The 21383-nt window shown below is 52.5% G+C and overlaps 1 protein-coding gene across 1 annotated transcript; it reads left to right on the top strand.

The window, feature by feature from the left end:
* Positions 1 to 563: 563 nt before the first annotated feature.
* TRIM27 (tripartite motif containing 27) lies at positions 564 to 17049 on the top strand. The gene is made up of 8 exons (XM_027051865.2): positions 564 to 1099; positions 2145 to 2240; positions 4666 to 4896; positions 10383 to 10405; positions 12172 to 12287; positions 12419 to 12451; positions 13982 to 14008; positions 15466 to 17049. The coding sequence occupies exons 1-8, from the start codon at positions 680 to 682 to the stop codon at positions 16059 to 16061; spliced, it is 1542 nt and encodes a 513-aa protein (XP_026907666.1). The 5' UTR covers positions 564 to 679; the 3' UTR covers positions 16062 to 17049.
* Positions 17050 to 21383: the final 4334 nt, after the last annotated feature.

Below are 21383 nucleotides of genomic sequence, written 5' to 3'. Positions count from 1 at the left end.
GGAGGGGCGGTCCAGGGCTGGGGAGGTGGTGGTGGTGGGGTCCAAACGTGGGGAGGTGGGTGGAGGTCCAGGCTCGGGGAGATGCGGGGGTGGGTGTCCAGGCCTGGGGGGAGGGGGGACTAGGCCCCGGGAGGTGGAGGGGGGTCCAGGCCCGGGTAGGTGTGTCCAGGCTCAGGGAAGTGGGGGGAGCTCCAGGCCCGGGAAGGTGGAGGGAGTTCCAGGCCCGGGGAGGTGGATGGGGAGGGAGGTGGATGGGTAGGGAGGTCCAGGCCCGGAGAGGTGTGTGGGGGCGATCCAGGCCCGGGGCCGCGGGAGGCGAGGCGCGCACGGACCAGGGGCGGTGAAGGCGCGCGGGATCCCGGCCCAAACCCCGCCCCCGGGCCGCCCCTTCCGCTCGCGCCGGGATCCGCTCGGACGCGGCCACGTCGTCCTGCGCGCCCCGAGCGCCGGCCGCGCGAGTCCGGCCCGCGGCGCCCCTCGGCGGCCTCCCCCCGCCCCTCGCGCAGCCGCGGGACCCCCGCCCCCCCCCCTTCCGGCCCCCCGGCCCCACGCCCGCTCGGCCCCGGGGGCGCGCCGCGGCGCAGGGAGGGCGCGGCGCAGGCGGGGGAGGCCCAGCGCGCGCGCGCCCCGGGGTCCCGGCCCGGGAGGCGCCGCCCGGAAGCGGGAGTGGGGCCGCGCCATGGCCTCCGGGAGCGTGGCCGAGTGCCTGCAGCAGGAGACCAGCTGCCCCGTGTGCCTGCAGTACTTCGCCGAGCCCATGATGCTCGACTGCGGCCACAACATCTGCTGCGCGTGCCTCACCCGCTGCTGGGGCGCGGCGGAGACCGACGTGTCGTGCCCGCAGTGCCGGGAGACCTTCCCGCAGCGCCACATGCGGCCCAACCGGCACCTGGCCAACGTGACCCAGCTGGTGAAGCAGCTGCGCACCGAGCGGCCGTCGGGGCCCGGCGGCGAGATGGGCGCGTGCGAGAAGCACCGCGAGCCGCTCAAGCTGTACTGCGAGGAGGACCAGATGCCCATCTGCGTGGTGTGCGACCGCTCCCGCGAGCACCGCGGCCACAGCGTGCTGCCGCTCGAGGAGGCGGTGGAGGGCTTCAAGGTGAGGGCCGCGCGGCGCGCGGACAAAGGCGGGCGGGGGGCGGGGGCGGGGGGCTTCCTCCTCCCCGCCTAGAAAATGGCTGAGCCGGACGCGGGCGCCGCAGCCGTCATTTCCTCCGCGGAGCCCCGGAGCCCGCGTGCGGGGGAAGCCGGGGGTCTCCCCGTCCCCCCCACCCACGGGCACTTCCCCGCGGAGACCCGCCCCCCCTCCCTGGACCGAGCCCAGGATGCGCGTCAGACCGCGCGCTCCGCACACGGATCGCTCGCGCGGAGCACACGCGCACGGTGACCGGCAGGTGCTCGCGTCCCGCAGGTGCGCGTGCCTCCGTCTGCGCGCGTTTCCCCGGCCCTGGCCTGGGCTCCGGCCTGTTCTGGAAGCTCACGGAAGGCAGCGGGGTCCTTTCCTGCTGGAGGCAGTTAAGAGCCCCGAGGCTCCGGAGTTAGCAGCTACCATGAAGGTTGAACGAAACAGCACGAGTGGGTGGCCCTTGTGAAGCGTCGAGCCAGCACGCTGGCACAGCCAAACAGCCACATGGAAACAGAGTGTTGAGTGTGACAGTTGTCAGGCTATGTGTGGGGAACGCATGTGCTGTTGTCCGTGTGTTTGAGGGCTGCGGGAAAGGCACACGAGCAATGGCCTGTGTGTGTAGGTGAAAGTGACTACATTCATGCATAATTAGTCACGTAGCCTTTACGGTGCTTTCAGGTACATTATTTTAGGCTGGCGATAACCTTCGAGGAGGCTGCGAAGGTAGTGGTCAGGGCATTTTCTCAGTGTGCGCCTCTGAAGAGCCCCCGCTTACCCCTAAGCCTCCACTCACCTTTTCGCTGAAGGATGCCTTCCTGGGATAGGTAGGCCCCCCGCAGGTTTAAGACACACACACACTGACTGCCAAAGAGAGGAGTGACCCCCTGTGCCCTGGGGATGGCGGTACGGTCCCAGGACAGGCTCTAACCAGGGAATGTGGTCTCGCGTGGGTAATAGGCACAATGGCCATGCTGAGGTCTGCCTAATTTCCAACTGTGCAACTTTTTGCTTTTGCCAGGAGCAAATCCAGAACCAGCTGGACCATCTGAAAAGAGTGAAAGACTTAAAGAAGAGGCGTCGGGCACAGGGGGAGCAGGCCCGAGCTGAACTCTTGGTAAGGGAACTTGGAATTCACTGCTAATACTGCCACTGCTGCTCACTCTGTCTCGTGTGAGGCTGTTACTTCCCTTAACGTATCCAGTCAAGTCATCCAGAACTTCTAGATGCAGATGAAACAACTCCACGTGGCAGTTGGGGACTCACGTGGAGAACCAAGGGGTTCCCACATTTGGGAAGAGCTGAGGTTGGGACCCCTGGAGATCTGACCTATCAAAAGTGTAACCTGTTAGTTTTGTGTACATGGGGTTGGTCCTTGACAACACTGATACACGTGAAATTCTTGGCCATGGTTAGCTTCCTTTGGTGCCATTCTGCTGACAGTGGCTTATGAAGTGGCCTCAGCAAGTGACTGATGTCCTAATTTGTGATCGAGATGTGTGTGTGTGTGTGTGTGTGTGTGTGTGTGTGTGTGTGTATTTTTTAACAGCCAAAACAAAATAAACTAAAAGTACAGACTTTTTTTTTTTTTTTTTTTTTTTTTTTACATTTACTTATTTTTGAGACAGAGCACAAGCAGGGGAGGGTCACAGGGAGAGCGAGACACGGAATCAGAAGCAGGCTCCAGGCCCCAAGCTGTCAGAGCCCATTGTGGGCTCAGGGCTCGAACTCATAAACGGTGAGATCATGACCTGAGCTGAAGTTGCTTAACCGACGGAGCAAACCAGGTGCCCCCATAGACTTTTATGATATATACTTCTATATCCACCATATAGGTGCTTGAGTAATTTCTTAAAATAGTAAATAAAATATTAGAAATTCTCTTGGGGTACCTGGGTGGCTCCGTCGGTTAAGCATCCGACTTTGGCTCAGGTCGTGATCTCGCAGTGTGTCGGTTTGAGCCCTGTGTCGGGCTCCGTGCCGACAGCTTGGAGCCTGGAGCCTGCTTCAGATTCTGTGTCTCCCTCTCTCTTTGCCCGTCCCTGCTCACGCTGTGTCTCTCTTTCAAAAATACATAGAACAATTAAAAAAAATTTTTTTTAAGAAATTCCCTAGAGGTGCTTACATCTGAAAGGCAAGTCTTAGACTAGTAGAGTCTGGCACCATCTTGTGAAACTTTGTCAGTCCTGGACAGGGAACTTCTCAGGATGCCTTCAGACACCACCGTTTCGTCTGCCCACACAATCCTCTGAGACCTCAGCTCCCCTTGCTTGAAAATAGTTCTGATGGATGGAGAGTGTCCTAGTGAGCCTGAGTAGACTCAAGTCACCATGCACACAGCCATTGTGTCCCCTGGGGGACGGTTGTCAGAGGGGAGGAAGACCCATCTCTGAGAACCAGGACTCTTGCACATGCTTCTTGGCCCTGACACTAGCCAGTTGGGTAGATGGAGAGAGTGATACGCCCTCCCTGGACCGGTCTGCTCCTCTATGAAATGGGCAGGCTGGCCTCATGGTTTTTCAGCAAGGCTGGTTCTGCTCTCTCCTTCCCTCCGGTGCTGTGTAGTTTGGTTGTCACTTGAGGAACTGAGTGGGGAGGGGAGGGCAGAGATCCTGAATGTCCTGCAACGGGACAACAGGGTCATGCCAGGCAAACTTGTCCCCCCACCAGAGTACCAGTAACAACCCCTTTGAGAAGCACTGAGTCAATTGCTCTTTAAGGTCTCTTTCAGCTTTAATTTTCCATTTCTAAGATTACATTGTATACTTTATATCTTTAAAAAACTCAGTGTAGCTAAGGAGAGGTGTGCCCTTGTGGGAAGGATTTAAAACAAGTGTGTGAGCATCACTGTCCCACGGTGAGTGCTTAGGAAGGGCGGTTAGTCGGATGCTTCACGAAGGGATATCCTCAGGAGTCTGGCTTAGAAAGCTTCTGTAAAGGTCCAGATACTAAGTATTTTTGGCTCTGTGGGCCGCATCATCTCTGTCACAACTGCTCAACTCTTGTAACTTGACGACAGCTAAGTACAATATGTGAAAGATGGGTGTGGTTGTGTCCCAATAAAACTCTGTTCCACAGGAGTAAACAAAGGGAGTCGAGCACAGAGCTTTAAGGGAGGCCTGTCATTGGGAGGTGGGGTAGAGAAGGGAGGGCGGACTGGCTTTGGCAAACAGGTGTGCCCCAGGAGGGACCACACCCAGAGCCAGGGAGGGGGTAGTTGATGAACACCCCTGAAGGGCAGAAAGAAGGTCCGGGCGACATGGGAAGGGCCTCAGTGACGTGGCCAGGGCCATGGTGCAAGGAATAAGCGTTCCAGTCCGTCCCCCGTACCTGACCCGTCACTTCCTGGCAGTCTTTCATGCCTCTCAGCCCCTGCCAGGCAGGTATGTTCTCCTGTCTTACCTTCTGTGGCTTCTCTGTCACTGCGTGTGCTCCTCGAGAACACTGGGACGATGGGGGGGGCTGACAGTCCAGGACAAACACAGAGGGCGCTAGAAGAGAGCCTTCCCTGTCCTCAGTGCCCCTGCCTGTCCCCCGCGCAGAGCCTGACCCAGATGGAGAGGGAGAAGATTGTCTGGGAGTTTGAGCAGCTCTATCACTCCTTGAAGGAGCATGAGTACCGCCTCCTGGCCCGTCTGGAGGAGCTGGACCTGGCCATCTACAACAGCATCAACGGCGCCATCACCCGGTTCTCCTGCAACATCTCCCACTTGAGTGGCCTGATTGCCCAGCTGGAGGAGAAGCAGCAGCAGCCCACCAGGGAGCTACTGCAGGTAAGTGTCAGCCTGCCTGTCCACACGGCCCGCAGGGAGCTCAGCGGGTAAGGGTCCTGCGTGGGCAAGTGCTGTGACCACAGGCAAGGTTCTTGGCTTCTCTGGGCCTCAGCGACCCGATCTCCTGGTGTAAGGAGGGGCTGGGCCCACATGCCGTGTAAAGACCACCTCCGTGCAGTATCTCGTCGTTTTAACACGCACACACGTGTGAGCACAGCCAGCAAACGGTCAGCACTGGAGCCGGGGTCATTGGCCCAAGCCGCCCTGGGAGTCAAGCCTGGGGTAGGGCCTGTGATACGGCTGGGTGGCCCCCCAACCCAGCCAGACCAGGACAGAGCTGGTGTTCACTCCGTGCGTGTGGACAGTCTGCTCTGGGTCAGGCACTGGTCCAGGCACGGGGTGAATGGTGCAGGGGCTCTCCTGAGATTCATCTCGTGTGGAGGTGGGACAACAAAGGAGTGAACAGCGATAGAAGAGATGTTGATAAACGCCGTTAAAAGGGAGATGATGGCCAAGGTCAAGGGTCAGCAAAGTGCTCCCCTCCTGTTTTTCTGTGGCCTGCGGGCCCAGTGTGGTTTTTACACTTGTAAGTGATTGGAAACCATCAGAATTTTATTTTGTGGAACGTGAAATTCTATAAAATTCTAACTCCGTCGTGTGCGTGTTGTTGGCACGAAGCCACACAGTGCATTGTTGCTTTTCCACTGTCAGAGCAGAGGGTGCACCTGTGAGACCCACACGGCTCGCAAAAGCAGAACAACGTGCTGTGTGGCCTTTGAGAGCTAGTGTCTGACTCCTGCTTTAGGATAAGAAGGCCTAGCCTTGAACCTTAATGAGTACCGGTATTTCATTGCCAGGAGCAAAGGAGGACTTTGCAGAGGGAACACGTGGCCAGCGTGTGTGGCAGAACGTGACCAGGAGGAGGGAGGAGGGGGACAGCAGGGTCCCACGCAGTCGAGGGCTGACATCCACTTGGTTTAAAGCCGTGGGCACCACAGATGCTCTTCTGTAGGAACACTGGACAGTGTGGGGCAGGACCCACGTTGGGGACAGTGGTCACTGGCAGGGTGAGGGACACCACAGGGGCGGGTGAGTGTGTCGAGGAGTAAGACCATGAGGAGAGGCAAGAAAGTACTCGGAGGTGGGGTGGGGTTGTGGGGCTTTGCGGGGAGGGGATGCTTAAAGAAACGAGGTAAACAAGCAGAGTCTGCTGTAAGGATGCGGGTCGGGAACATCGTTGAGGCTGTAAATCACTGCTGTCTGCCTGAGACGGAGGGCAGAGGGGAAGGAGGACTCACGTGTGCATAGGAGTTAGTTCAGGAAGATCTTTGGGGGGACAGGAGGGTGAGGGGAGGATGCAGGCAGGGTGAGGCTGGGCAGGCGACCCTGGTGTCTTTTGTTCTCTTGACTTTGGAAAGCAGGATCCCCTATTGTTACCGAGCAGGAGTTTGGGAAAATGTGGGCTTTGGAGAATGGGGGGAAGGTTTTAAATAATTGAGAGTCTGGGAAGACCAGGTGCTTTGTGAGACGTGGGAGGGTCACTGGGTCAGGGAACGTCAGTTTATACTGGGGCCAGTCTGCCCTGTCATGTGACATTCTCTGAGACCACGACTGCTGGGATACAGGCCCAGGGGAAGTTGGAATTTGCGTGTATCCAGGATTAGGGCTTTATAAGGTGGAGTGGAGAGGTTTTTTTCATTTTATTGGGAGAAAATTTACATAAGTTCATCATTTCAACCATTTCTTTTTTTTTTTAGTCTTTTTTATTTTTAATGTGTATTTATTTTTGAGAGAGCGACAGAGTTTGAGTGGAGAACAGGCAAAGAGAGAGAAACACAGAATCTGAAGCCGGGTCCAGGCTCTGAGCTGTCAGCACAGAGCCCGACGCAGGGAACCCACGGACCGTGAGATCATCATCTGAGCTTAACACAGTCACCCAGGTGCCCCCATTTCAACCACTTCCGAGTGTAGGACTCATGGGGGCACCTGGGTGGCTCAGCTGGTCAAGGATCTGACTCTTGGTTTCAGCTCAGATCATGATCTCAGGGTCATAAGATCAAGCCCTGTATCAGGCTGAGTGTGGAGCCTGCTTGGGATTCTCTCTCTCTCTCTCTCTCTCTCTCTCTCTCTCTCTCTCTCCCCCCTCCTCCTCCTCCGGTGGACTCGCTCTCAAAAAAAAAAAGTGTGCATTCAGCAGTATTTAGTAAACTCACAGTATTGTTCTATCATCACAACTCTGTAGTTCGGGAAGGCTTTCATCATCTCAGAAGGAAACCTTGTATCCATCCATTGGACAGTCACTCGGTTCTACCCACTGGCGACCGTGTCTCACGGGTTTGCCTGTTAGAGTCCGGCACCTGGAGGCCTTTTGTCTGACTCCTTTCACTTGCAAACCTTATTCTCGGTTCAGCTGTGTCAGTGCTGCATTTGCTTCCGCGGCTGGGTGACGTCCCACTGTGTGGATACGCAGCGTGTTATGTTTCCTCGTGTGGTATTCCACTCGTGAGTTGGCGGACGTTTGGCGATTGTGAGTGGCGCTCAGAACGGCAGCGCCTGACTCGCTTCCCGCCTGGTTGCATCATGTGATCAGGGGCCACGTTCCGGTCTGAGTGGATGTGCTGCCAAAGCGAGCGCTCGGCGTTTTAAAAATTATCATTACCTCTTAAGGCGGATGATACTTGCGAGGACATTTTTGAAGAAAAGGGCCGTGGACGTCGAGGAGGGAGAGGGTCTTGATCACGACCAGAGTGGCTGCGGTGGGCAGCATGGGAAAAGTGGGCTGAATCTTACTTCACAGGGAACTGTTAGAAGCATTCCCCGTGAGGTCAGGGACAGGACAAGATGCCCGCTGTTGCCTGCCTCTACTTAACATTGTATTGGAGGCTTTTGTTTGTTTTCTCACAATTTTTAAAATGTTTTGTTTATTTATGTTATTAACTTTTTTTATGTTTATTTTTGAGAGAGAGAGAGAGACAGAGTGTGAGTAGAGGAGGGCCAGAGAGGGAGAGACAGAATCCGAAGCAGGCTCCAGGCTCCAAGCCATCAGCACAGAGCCCGACGCGGGGCTCGAACTCACAAACCGCGAGGTCATGACCTGAGCTGAAGTTGGACACCCCACCGACTGAGCCACCCAGGCGCCCCTAAAATGTTTTATTTTAATGTTCATTTATTTTTGATAGAGACAGCACAAGCGGGGGAGGGGCAGAGAGAGAGAAGGAGACACAGAATCCGACAGTCTCCAGGCTCTCAGCTGTCAGCACAGAGCCTGATGCAGGGCTCGAACTCTCAAACTGTGAGAACATGACCTGAACGGAAACCAAGAATCGGGTGCTTAACCGACGGAGACAGCCAGTTGCTCCCAGAGTAGCAAAATTTTCCTAATTCGATATGCTGTTAGCAAAGATGTGGGAGAGAGAACTCCTATGCTGGTGGGAAGACCAAGTGTTTGGCAGTATTTAACAAAGTATGTGTGCAATTAGACCTGTACCAAGGGTCCTTGCAGGAATTTACCTAAGTATGAAAATAGGTACAAAAATGCCTACACACAAAGTTACATGATGTAACATTGTAATAGCAAAGTACTGGGGAAAACCCACCTTCCAGACCGAGACTGGTTGAATCAATTCTGCATGTGTACACGCGATGGGATAGTAGGCAGCTGTACGGAAGAGGAAGGAAGATACCCATGAGACCCATGCACTGATGCAGTGTGTCCAGGAATGTGTTCAGTGAAAAAGCGCAAAATGCAGCATATGCTACTTTCTGTGGCAGAAAAAAGATAATTGAAAATCATGTATCTGCTTATTTTTGCAGAGGAAACCATGGAAGGATAAACAGGTGGGGGAAATGGATGGAAAGGGATAGGGTAAAAAGTGGCAGAGACTCTGGCCAAGTCTGAGTTTTTAGCACCAAAATAAATAAGAACAGTGATGGATTATAGCCTATTAAAGTAAGAATATATGAGTCCATACTAATAATAAATAGGAGGAAACTACTCTTTCCAGGAGAATGTCGATTAAGTGATATGGGAGGAATTTGGGGGCGCCTGGGTGGCTCGGTTGAGTGTCCGACTTCATCTCATGTCATGATCTCAGGTTTGTGAGTTTGGGCCCCGCGTCCCGCTCGCTGCTGTCAGCACAGAGCCCACTTCAGATCCTCTGTTTCTCTCTCTCTCTACCCCTCCCCCACTCGCACTCTTTCTCTCAAAAATAAACAAACATGTAAAAAATAAAATGAACTTTGGAGCTAGAAAAGGACCAGTTAACAACCATCACAGAAGTTAATTCAGACAGTTGTTATCAGCGGATGTTAAATCTAAGGGAGGAAGTTTGAGAAAGATGGGAATAGTAACACAATTTCAAAGTATCACTTTCACGTTGCTTGCTAGTTACAAGAGGAAACACAGTACCTAGCCAGTGATCAAAATATCGCCAGTAAGGGGCCAGGGAATATCATGTGTCTTTAGGAGGATGCACCATACGCTCCTCAAGGGGATACAGCCTGGATTTAATCATGAGGGGAGTGTCTGAAAGACTACAAAGGACGGGCGACGTTCTGGCGTAACAACCAGGGTCAGTGTCGTGAAAGCAATGCTGGGGAGCCACTCCAGATGGAAGGTAGTGTCAGGATAGCTGAATGCGGCGAATGGTCCTGGGTTACTAGGGGGAGGGGACTAGCTGTGAGGAACTTTGTTAAGATGAACAGTTGGGGCGCCTGGGTGGCTCAGTTGAGTGTCTGACTTCGGCTCAGGTCATGATCTCCTGGTTCCTGGGTTCGAGCCCTGCGTCGGGCTCTGTGCTGACATCTCGGAGCCTGGAGCTGCTTCGGATTCTGTGCCTCCCTCTCTCTCTCTGCCCCTCCCCACTTGCACTTTCTCTCTCAAAATAAATCAATAAACTTAAAAAAAAAAAAAGATGATTGGTTAAAGAAGAATATGGACTGTGGGTTAGATAATTGTTGCATCCATGTTCATTTTCTTGGGCTTGATTACTGCGATTGTGTAAGAAAATATGCTTGTCCTTAGGAAGTACACACAGAAGTATGAAGGGGTAAAGGATATAATGTAAAGAGTGATCTCAAATGGTTCTGAACATAAATGTGTTCATAGTGATTTGGTGACAAGTGTACACGAGCTATGTACTAGCAGTTTTTCTGTGTATTTGAAATTATGTCACGATGAAAAGTCGAAGCAAGTTGGACAAGTGAACAGTTGGGGTGCATGGGGGGGGGGGGGTACTTGACTTGGGAAATTTGATCAAGATGTCCTTGGCCGGTGGGGCGGGAGCCGGACACAGGAAATGCTGGGACAGCAAATCGCGTGCCTCCTGGTTTCCTTGGCCCGATTTTTAGCCTCTTGACTGGGTTGTGTCCACGTCTCCCTGGCTTCTCAAAGGAGGGCCAGCCCATGGTTGGGTTTTCAACAGACATCCCTGAAAGAAAAGCGAAGTTACAACTTCTCACAGTTACCCTTCTCCTTTCTCTCGTAGGACATCGGGGACACGTTGAGCAGGTACAGTGTTCTCTCCCCCCAGTGTCCAGTCGAGTGCAGGATGGCGTGTCCCTCACACTCCCAAGTCCCGAAAGGAGCCCAGAGCCTCGGAAGGATATCTTCCCCAAGTGACATGTCCTGCCCGTCTCTGGACTGAGTCACTGTGTGCAGAGAGCCACATGGACCATGGATCTTCTCAGTAAAACTCAGGAATTACTGACAAATTGTGAGGGTGAAGGATGGAATTGTGCTTGTGGTTTGTGAGGACACGTCTGGGGACCTAGTGAAGGCTCCCAGGGGCCCAGTCGCTTCTTACGGGTTGCAGAGTCCTGTCCCCGCCACCCCTCCTGGTTCCATAATGGGGAGAAAAGAGTGGCTCAGGGTTACATAATTACTGCCCCGTTCCGGGGATCCCGGCCTTGTCCTCATTACTCCTGGGCTGTGTCCGCAATGGGGAGTGAGGGAGAGCTCCCTGGATGCCGGGCCAGGAACGAGCAGGGGCACCCCCGCGTGGGCAGGTGTTTGCAGGGCAGACAGTGAGGGCCAGTGGGCTGGGCCTCGGGGACACGCTGTTTGGTGCAGGGGCAGAGACTGACTTTGAAGGAGCCGGACGCTGAAGCTGCTTGACATGCTGAACGGTGAAAACCTCTGGGGGGCTGCAGCTGGGCCGTGAGGGAGCACTCCCCAGGGACCCTGAGGGAGCACTTCGGAGCTGCATGAGGGAGCACTCGGGCCCTGAGGGAGCACCCCAAGAGCTGGGGCAGGGCCTCGTGCGTCCGTGGAGTGACTTGGCTGGGAGGCCATGTGGATAGAATTATGTTGGTAAAATTGCGGGTTTTGAGGAGACGGATTAGAACGCGTCTAGTCCCAGCCACGTGGCCCCGGTGATTACGGCCCTTGTTGCTTGTGCTGTTTGGTGCCACAGTCCATCCTGGCCCAACCTAGGGAGAGCAGGTCCTTCAGAGCCCAGCACCTCGTGACGTTCGTGTTTGGGTTTGGCCATGGGAAGTAGGGAACCCAATATCTCATTGGCTTAGGGCTTAAACATGATACAACGTGTGTCGCCGTGTAAGAGACGTGCAGGTAGGTGGCCCGGGACTCGTCTGCTGGTTTCCTTGCCTTCGCTCTTCTGCGGTGCCCGAGTTGTGGTCCTGGATCTTACAGTCTAAGGTGGTTGCTGGAGCGCTAGCCAGCCACACTCCTCTTAAAGCAGGCTTCTCAATGGGCACAAGACCCTTCTTCCGTCTCATTGGTCAGAACTCAGCCACAAGGTCACATCTAGACCGGGCAGCCAGGAACCCAGGAAAGCTCGGAAGATGGGAGAAGGGGTATCCGGGAGGCAGTTGGCAATCGGTTTTCACCATAGACCCACCCCCCCCCCCCCCAACCCCCACAAGCAGGGAGCAGAGTGGGCACCTCTCTGAAGATGTTCTCCCCGTGTTTGGGAACCTGAGGGCACTGGGTCATTGTCCACCGTGAAGCTCAGGTCTTGGATGGAATCTGGTGCTTTCTGGCAAGTCAGCCTTACGTTCAGTTCAGGTGAACCTTCCTGAGGACAGGCCATTTGAAAATCCCTGAGCTACGTGCTGTGGGGGGTTTGGAATGAGCAAGATGTTTCTTCTGCTCTTGTCGAGAGGATCACAGTCTAGGAGGGGAGCAGGGAAAGAGTTGTGGTGGCTGCTTTTAAAGACCGTTTGCCAATGTAACCCAGGCTTTGTCTGGGATCCTGAAGTTGTGGGGTTGGGGGACGTATTTACTCATTGTTTTGTTTTGTTTTTTTAACTTAGAGCTGAAAGAATCCGGATCCCTGAACCTTGGATCACACCTCCAGATCTGCAAGAGAAAATCCACATTTTTGCACAAAAATGTCTGTTCTTGACAGAGAGTCTGAAGCAGTTCACAGGTAATGCAAGCAGAGAGATCCACTGGGGGAAATGGATTCATGCTCTGAACATCTGCATATTGCCTGAGGGGAAGATCGATATTCCAGCCAGCTGTGGGATGCAAACTGAATGTCTCCTTTTCTCCCCTTAGAAAAAATGCAGTCGGATATGGAGAAAATCCAAGGTAAATATGTACATTTACTGGGCTTTTGATGTTGAAGTTTCCTGGGAAGATGAACATCTACTTTAAAAAAATTTTGTTTTAATGTTTGTTTATTTTTGAGAGAATGAGAGACAGAGCACGAGCAGGGGTGGGCAGAGAGAGAGGGAGACACAGAATCCGAAGCAGGCTCCAGTTTCTGACCTGTCAGCACAGAGCCCCACACGGGGCTTGAACTCACAGACCAGAGATCATGACCTGAGCCCAAGTCGGATGCTTAACCGACTGAGCCACCCAGGGTGTCCCATTTAATAATTTTTTTTTTTTTTTTAATTTGAGAAAAAGAATGAACAGAAACTATGCCAGTTGTACTTGATGTGAGCCGGTATTTAACATTATAACTTCTGCCCGTAGGCACTGGTGCTGACCAGGACGGGGGGTCACGTGGCACCTGCAGGGCAATGGCGGGAACAGGGTTTCGGGAGTCAGGCCACTCAGGGCCCAGCTCTGGCGCTTAGGAAGGATTCCACACTGTAGTTTCCTTGTCTGTAACGTGAGGAAAGTAGTTCTCACCTCACAAGGCTGTAGAACTAAGTTACCATTTCTAAATCCTTTAGAATGGGCCTGACACACGATAAATCCTGTATTTTTGTTTATTAGATAAAGTGTTTTAGGTATTTAAGAGAAGCCCCTTTAAATGTAAAATTTTCTGGTCACGAGCCACATTCAGTTAGGAGTTGAGTTTATCCTAAATGCTAAAGTTCCTAGGTGGTCTTGTGGGATCCGAAACCCTTATATGGAAGTGAACCCTTTTCTTGTCTATTACAGCTTACAGATCCCCATAATCTCTGGTGGTTTCCTGTATGACGTATGCTAAGACCTTGTTTGCATTTTATCTTTTCAGATACACACTCTTGGCATCTTAGCAACACTTAGGTAGGGGACACCCAATGTCTTCCACAAGCAGACAGATAGGGAGAAACTCTACCAGAGACTGGATGATCCCAGAAGTGGTCAGTTCAGTGGTCAGTGCAGACCTGACCTTCCTTGCTGTGGCTCTCCTGCCACTTAAAAGGCTCGTGAGAGCTCATTTGTGAACATGCTTTGTCCACTGGGAAGTGCCTTTCAAGTGAGTGGTCCTGTTTTCCCAGCACGGTAGCGGCTGTCACGCAGCCCCTAGAGCAGAGGCGGCTTGTGGAAGCCAAGAATTCTGTACTGTGTGAACATGGAACCGAGTTTCCCCCTGCAGAGCCAGCTGGCCCACTTTGGGGTGGGGTCCTTGATCTTGGCTCAGTTTGGCCCCATTTGCTACCAGCCTCAGGCACATGGTTATCCTTCCCACCCACAGTTCTCAGCCCCCCTTCCCCTCGGATTCTTGCTTGAACAATGGAGTCACGTGCCCTGTAGAGAACTCTGTGCATGATGGCGGCAGGGATTCTGGGCTGTGTAATGAGGCCACGGCTTCATGGTGACGGTGACCAGAGCCCCTTCTGTTAGGCATTTCTTGGAAATACTCACATGACGTCCATAACTTCTTCTCTCTTGTTCTTTCAGAATTGAGAGAGGCTCAGTTATACTCAGGTAGGTGATGGAGACAAAACTGTATGGAAACAGGAGTAAAAACCCTAAAGCCCAAACTACTGTCGTGAATGATTTGAGAAATTGCCTAAATTTGGGCTCTTCGGGTTATGTGTGTAAAAGTGATAAACACAACCAGATAAAAACCATTGTCTCTATGTGTTTGCAACATGTTTGCTTCCTAAAATGCCCCAAAGCTGAAGCCAGTGGAGGAAGTGGAGGCCAGGAGCTTGAGGAGAAGCCTCTCCCCCTTCCCACCGTGCCCTGTGGCTCTGCGGCCCAGCCTCAGGACCGCCGTGGGCTTCCACTTAGTGAGCTCGGCTTTTGTTCTCAGCTGGGGGTCCAGGAATGTTGGGTCCTCCCATCTCTGGGCGGGAACTGAACGAAGCCCCCTCCCCATGACCATCACTGTCACCCAAGGGTCAGGGGACTGGGTCCTAAGGACCCAGAGGCACTACATCATGGGTGTGTGCTGTCTGCAGTCATGTGCACCCCCCCTCAGGAAGACAGATGCTCTGAGCACAGCAGGTCTACGTTCGTTGGTGTTGGCCACTGTGATCCGTATTCCACTGTTTCAGCAGGTGCTAAGCGCATGCCTCGCGTGTGTCCTGCCCTGTCTGACACTGAGCAGGGTGCCGTAGAGGGAACAAAGGAGCAGGAGACACTGTTCTGCCCTGGAGTTTAGTGTCTGCTGGGAGGTTCAAGGCACACCCACGGCATGGCAGACAGATGACTGTGCACAGATTGTTGAACCACGAACCCAGTGTGGGCCCAGGTCACCTCCCCGGTTGCCCATCATGAAGCTTTCATGGGAGTCCTTCAGCCTGCCTGGGCTGTGGTTTGGGGTTTTCCTTCCGAGCAGGATTTGACAGGCGTGTGAGAGCCCCTGGCAGTTCAAAGCGGGAAGTCCCCCCACGTTGGCAAGGCGCACCCAGGGATGTGGCGTGGGCGATAAATCATCGCCCACCATGTGGCGGGCCTAAGGGAGGGAGAGGGTGATGGCACGGCTGGCTAACAACAACTTTTTGATGAAGATGTGGGTCTTGCACTGGACGTTAAAAAGAGATGACTGGGGTTTTTTGCATGGTTGAGTAAGGATACAAAAGTGATTTGAAAGGCGGGCAAATTGATAACAGGATTGCAGTCCCTTATTCACATACCTCGGATCCCAAAAGCTGTCTGGGAGATTCAGCCGATAATGGGTAATGTGGCTTAAGATGTAGAAGAAAGGGAATGGAGGTAAAACGTCGGCACTTTGGACATATCTGGGCTTGGAAAGGTGATGAGCTAATCCAGAGTCATTTTGGGGATGTTGAGTCCAGGATGAATTTGAGGTGAAGGCAGCCTAGAGGGGGCGCTCGTCTTCTCCCCTTGGGGAGGTGGGGGAGAGGCCAGGAGCCCTCCAGGCGCTCTGCGGGCCCTTGGCTCACCTGCCCCTCGCCTCCCCTCTGTCTATGCAGTGGATGTGACTCTGGACCCGGACACGGCCTACCCCAGCCTCATCCTCTCCGATAACCTCCGGCAAGTGCGATACAGCTACCTGCAACAGGACCTACCTGACAACCCCGAGCGCTTCAATCTGTTCCCCTGTGTCTTGGGCTCTCCGTGCTTCATCGCTGGGAGGCACTACTGGGAGGTGGAGGTGGGAGACAAAGCCAAGTGGACCATCGGCGTCTGTGAAGACTCGGTGTGCAGAAAAGGTGGCGTGACCTCGGCCCCCCAGAATGGATTCTGGGCTGTGTCCTTGTGGTACGGGAAAGAGTACTGGGCTCTCACCTCCCCAATGACTGCCCTCCCCCTACGGACCCCTCTCCAGCGGGTGGGGGTTTTCTTGGACTATGACGCTGGCGAGGTGTCCTTCTACAACGTGACTGAGCGGTGTCACACTTTCACTTTCTCTCATGCTACCTTCTGCGGGCCCGTGCGGCCCTACTTCAGCCTGAGCTACTCGGGGGGGAAGAGTGCGGCCCCACTCATCATCTGCCCCATGAGCGGGATCGATGGGTTTTCCGGCCATGTTGGCGACCATACTCATTCCATGGAGACTTCCCCTTGAGGAGGTGAACTCAGGCCCCCGGGGCTGGCGGCCGTGATCCCACCCCGGGCGGCAGGCAGCTTGCTGCCTCGCCGCTTCTGTTGTCTCAGCCGGACGCCCTTAGGCTCCCCAGGTCCTGCAGCGGGACGCGGGGTGTCCACGTTCTCCACCCCCTCCCCCTTCCCATGCAAATTGTGAGATGTAATGACACGTGCCAGAGTGCCCAGAAACAAAAACCGGATGTGCACCTCCATTCAGCCCGTCCTGGAGGGGAGAGAGTATGGACGGCCCTTGGAGAGCCGCTGGGGACACTTCACCGGGGCTCCGCCCAGCACCCTCTGTTTTGGCCCCACAAAGTGGTCACGGATATTTGCTGTTTTCTGGGCTGAGGCTCCTTTGTAAGAACCTGGAGAGGAACCACAGGGCCCTGCCAGCATGGCTCCCTCGATCCCGGGTTCTCCTTGGGGAGTCGTACCTCTACCCCATTCCCATTCTGCCGTAGTTTTATTAACTCCATTAAAGAGGCCTCTGTGTGTTTTGATTAGTTACAGTTATTTTACACTAACGGTGGGAAATGGCGCCACCTCTGTTATGAGATAATGTTCTAATCAATGTGCTCTTTGCCTCTGTCTGTTCCGAGGGCTTTGTCTGCTCCCTCCATTCTGACCGGTGCACATCATCCAGGATAATTTCCTGCCAACACTATCCACTGTCCCCAGATCCCCCTCACACTCCCATTTGTGGACTGACGGTCAGTCATACCCCATCCCTGGAGTGATTCTGAGGCACTATTCCAGGGATTCATTGACTTTTTGCCTCCTTTTCTCCATTTCCTATGGGGAATGACCTTTCTAGTATGTGTACCATTGAGGGGCAGCTCTATCCCCATAGCCGTCGGGTCACGAGGCTAAACAGATCACTTCAGCAGGCCCCCACGATGGCTCTTCGTCCTCCTTTCCTTTGGGTATATGCCCCTGTTTGAAAATAAAGTGACCATGGATGTTGTTTACATTGTTGTTGCTTTCCGGGTCTTGGTAGGATTGGGTTTAGACGTTGGGGCGGGGTTGAAGGGGTTGGCTCGTGGTGAGTTCCCTATGGGTCCGAATCCTGGTCTGGCCAGTGTTTTACTTCCACCTGGATGATAAAACAAGTTTGGGTGCCACGTCCCTGCTTCCTAACGGTGCCGAGAGAGCAGTGTCAGCTGTTCACTGTCTTGTAAGTTCACCAGGAAAGGGTTCTCAAGTCCTTCTCTTTTAAGTTTATTTATTTTGAAAGAGAATGTAAGCAGGGGAGGGGCAGAGAGGAGAGACAATCTCAAGCGGGCTTCGCACTGTCAGTGCAGAGCCCAATGCGGGGCTTGAGTTCACGAACCATGAGATCATGACCCAAGCCAATACCAAGAGTCGGACGCTTAACTGACTGAGCCACCCAGGTGTCCTTCCCAAGTGCTTTTTATAGCTGGCGGTGGGATAATGCAGCAATGCTTGGCATAGATGAGAGGGCCCAGAACTTGCTTCCCGGCCCAGAACCACCAACCTAAGCCCTTGGGGGTACAAAGGTCACCACGTACTGAGGAGGAAAGATCTGGCTGAGAGAACAGCTTTGTTCCAGGGATTTGGATCATTTCTGCTTCTGGACACGGCCTCGAGAAGACAAGACCTTATGGTCTGTACTCAGTCCTGTTCCCAGCGTTGTTTGGGAAATCATATAACCAGGGCCTACAGAGAGGGGCTTCGATGAGGGTGTAGGGTATGTATGTGGAGCACCACGAACTAGACAGACCAATGCACAGATAGTTCTTGAATGTTCCTAACAACCCTACAAAGTGGGTACTATTGCCCTTACTGTACAGATGCAGAAACCGAGGCACGGGGTGAATGGCTTACCCCAGACACAGCTGGGAAGCCGTGGAACCGGGACTCACACTAAGATGGAATGCTCGACTGCACACACCTGATCGCAGCCCTCCGCACATGTGGATTCTGCTTTCCTGCGTGGGAAACAGAGCGTTGAACAGAGGCCTTAATGGCGCTGGTCCGTCGACCCGGGGCACCTGCCTTCAGCAGGAGGGGTCTGCAGCTGGGAAGCTGGGTGGGGTCCCCATCAAAATTGCATTCCAGTGTCACTTAACTTAGTCCACTGGGGCAGGGAGGAGGAATACAGGCCCGCAAAGAGGGCACCTTGTGGGTATCCAAGAAAGAGTGTCTCTGAGGTGGACGGCGGTCCTCACAGCCAGTGCTGGGGCCGTCTGAGGGGCTCGCAGTGGGTCTCATTGGTCCCCAGTAGACCCAGAGCTCCAGGAGCAGCGTCGTGATGCGTTTTTGTTAGCAGCAGCAGCCAGAGCAGTGCTAAGTCTGTCAGATTCAACAAAGCTACTTCCCATGTGAATGTAGATGTGCCCCAAGAGTCAATGATCCTAACCATGCTGGGTGAGGATGTGTCTGAAAACCAGATACCTTACGATTGATTCCCATCTTGTAATGTGAACAAAAGGACCATGGGAGGATACCACAGAGGTGGAGGCTTAGGTTGATAATGTGTTATTGGTTACCTTCCGTTCCTTGTGGTGGGTTCATTTAAAAATTACTTAAATTTTTACTTAAACAACAACAACAATCCTGCCATTTTGGATAAGGTTGAATGAATCTGCAGATGAGTCTAAATGTACTCCTCTGCAGAAAGGTGAGCAAAGTTTGAATTCAGTGAATCAGGATTTGGGGCCCGGCAGCATCCTTTTGGCTCCTATCTGGTTCTTTCCTCAGAACATCCCAAGTTAACTACACATTAGGATTCCAACAGCCCAGTCTTTAGAGCTTTTGCTGCTCCAGGGTGTTACTGTGTCTGCCTTCAGCTGCTGCTTTTTTCTTTTTTTTAAAAAAAATATTTACTGTATGTTTATTTGAGCGAGAATGAGGGAGAGAGCATGCGAGCAGGAGAGGGGCCAGAGGGAGAGAGTCAAGCAGGCTCCACACTCCGCACAGAGCCCAACATGGGGCTTGATCCCACGACCCTGGGATCATGACCCCATCAGAAATCAAGTGCCAGTCGCTCTACCAGCCGAGCCGCCCAGGTGCTCCTCTAAGGTTCCGTGATCCTGGCCTGGCAGGCCGAGAAGAGCATCTTCCCCAAGAGCAGACGGGCCTGCAAGAGCCCAGTTTGGAGAATAAAAGGAAAGTGTGCCTGGCCCCGGCCCTCCAGGATGTGCAGTTGAGAAGATGAGAAATACTTGGGGTGATTACTGCCGAACACTTAAAGGAGCCATGAAATTGAAAGCAAATCTCTGTCCTCACAGTAAATGAGCCACTTGTCAGGGCAGTTATCTGTGGTCCAAACCCAAGACGCGACGGAAATCACACATCTCTTCCCAGCAAAGAAAAAAACTGAAAAGCTTCTTTCTTCGTGTACTAATGGTGGGTGCATTGCCTCTTCACAAACGAAGGACAAAGATTCTTTGATTCAAATGGCACAATCACCCAGTGTTGGGTACCCCGGCTGAACTGGACTCCCCAGGAAGATACAAGAGAACATGGCTTCTGTAATAAAGTCAGTTAAGAGGAGAAAAAATAACACAAGAAAGAAGTAGAAAGCAACAAAAGCTGATTTGTGGGCGAGGGGACCGAGCGCTGCAGACCTCCCTGTGCAGCCTTGGGGTCCGAGGTGGCTGAAATCCTAGGGCTCCACTTCCTAGTGGCCCCTTTTCTGGAGGCGGACAGGCTGGTATTCACTAGCTGAGGGCTGCAATACAATTCTACCTGACCATGCAATCAGATCACTAAACCTGTGCGCCTCCTTCAGCCCAGGAGTCCCCCCTCCACCGCGGCCTCAGTGAGGAACAGCAAGGAAGCCAAGCCAGTGTAGGTTACTGGGGACCTTTGCCAGGGTGTTCATGGAGTAGCTGGATTTCAAACCGCAAACTATAATGGTATTAGCCCAGTTACATTTCCTTGTTCTCCATTGAAGAGAAAAGCAGCTTATTTGCTGGCTTAATTTTACATTGGAAGTCTGAAGTGTAGCCAAGGCATGTGAAGGTAACTTTTTGAGGTATACTCCTCTCTCCCTGATTCCTCATTCAGAACACACAGGATTTGTCTGGATAATAGTGGGGGAACAACTGCCAAACCCACTTTGGGGTTTGGGATGCACAACAAGAATGTAATAGAAAAAGAAGATAATTTATTTTAGGGTAGAGATTTCACATTTTTCAACCTACACATTAAAAAAAAAAAAAAACTGGAGCAAAATATGCCAAAGTATTAACAGATGCTTTTAATGAGGTTATAGGTGATTCTCATCCCCACCCCCCATATTGAATGCTTCACTATGGACACCTTTAAGCACACACAAAAAGTGAGGAAAATACACACTGAACTCCCCATGGTACCTCGTAGCTTCAACAACCATCAATTTACGGCCAATCCCATTTCCAATATAGCCTCTTCTGCATTCCTACCCCCATCCCTGTTACTTTAAGGTAATTCTCGGACATGATAATCCGAGAATCAGATGTGTTTACCAGCATCACATAAAACACTCATTTTGAGAATGGGAATTAAATTCCGTTTTTCAAATTGGTGTAGACCATCACCATCAGCTTTTCTTTTTAGTTCCCTCCACCCTTTAAAATTTTCAGGTCTTTCAAAGTCCCTCTTGTGGAAGATGTTTTCATTAAAATTTAGGGGGGCACCTGGGTGGCTCAGTCAGTTAAGCATCCCACTTCGGCTCAGGTCATGATTTCCTGGTTTGTGAGTTCGAGCCCCACATCAGGCTCTGTGCTGACAGCCCGGAGCCTGGAGCCTGCTTCAGATTCTGCGTCTCTCCATCTCTCGGCCCCTCCGCTGCTCATGCTCTGTGTCTCTCTGTCTCTCAATAATAAATAAACGTTAAAAAAGATTTTAAAAATAAAAAAATAAATATTTAGGATGGGGGAGTCCCATTGCATGATAATTATTAGTAAATAGTAAAAATAGTTACATGTTTAATTATACCTCACCTTATTCCAGAAAGGACTTCAAGCCATTTAAAAACCAAAATCAAGGTAGCAGTTTAACATGCCATAAAAGGAAGAGAGATAAGGATGGGACAAAAGTGACCAGAAATAAAAGTAAATGTATAGCATGATAAAAAGGACCTTAAATATGGACCAGAGTTCGATTTTTAAAGATTGATATAAGGGAACCCTGTTAATTGTATGACTCATAGTTTCTACGAAAATTGGCTGAATGTTTAAGGGACTTAATGAGATTAAAAGGTAAAATATAGTGAAAGATAGGAATTTCTGCCTGGGTTCTTGATAAATAGAAACTGTCACAAGGGTTTATGTTTCTTAGAGTGAGTTTTGCAAAT

Source organism: Acinonyx jubatus, chromosome B2 (genome assembly GCF_027475565.1).
Source record: "Acinonyx jubatus isolate Ajub_Pintada_27869175 chromosome B2, VMU_Ajub_asm_v1.0, whole genome shotgun sequence".
NCBI lineage: Eukaryota > Metazoa > Chordata > Mammalia > Carnivora > Felidae > Acinonyx > Acinonyx jubatus.
Note: the sequence above shows the minus strand (reverse complement) of the source record. Positions and strands in the feature narration are given on the sequence as shown.

What these genes read in the sequence shown, in the direction of transcription:
- TRIM27 (XM_027051865.2), top strand. Translation starts at nt 680, where the DNA reads ATGGCCTCCGGGAGCGTGGCCGAGTGCCTGCAGCAGGAGACCAGCTGC. An exon ending in ATCGGGGACACGTTGAGCAG is followed by an intron (nt 10,406 to 12,171) that starts GTACAGTGTTCT and finishes TTTTTAACTTAG; the next exon opens with AGCTGAAAGAATCCGGATCC. An exon ending in GAGTCTGAAGCAGTTCACAG is followed by an intron (nt 12,288 to 12,418) that starts GTAATGCAAGCA and finishes TTCTCCCCTTAG; the next exon opens with AAAAAATGCAGTCGGATATG.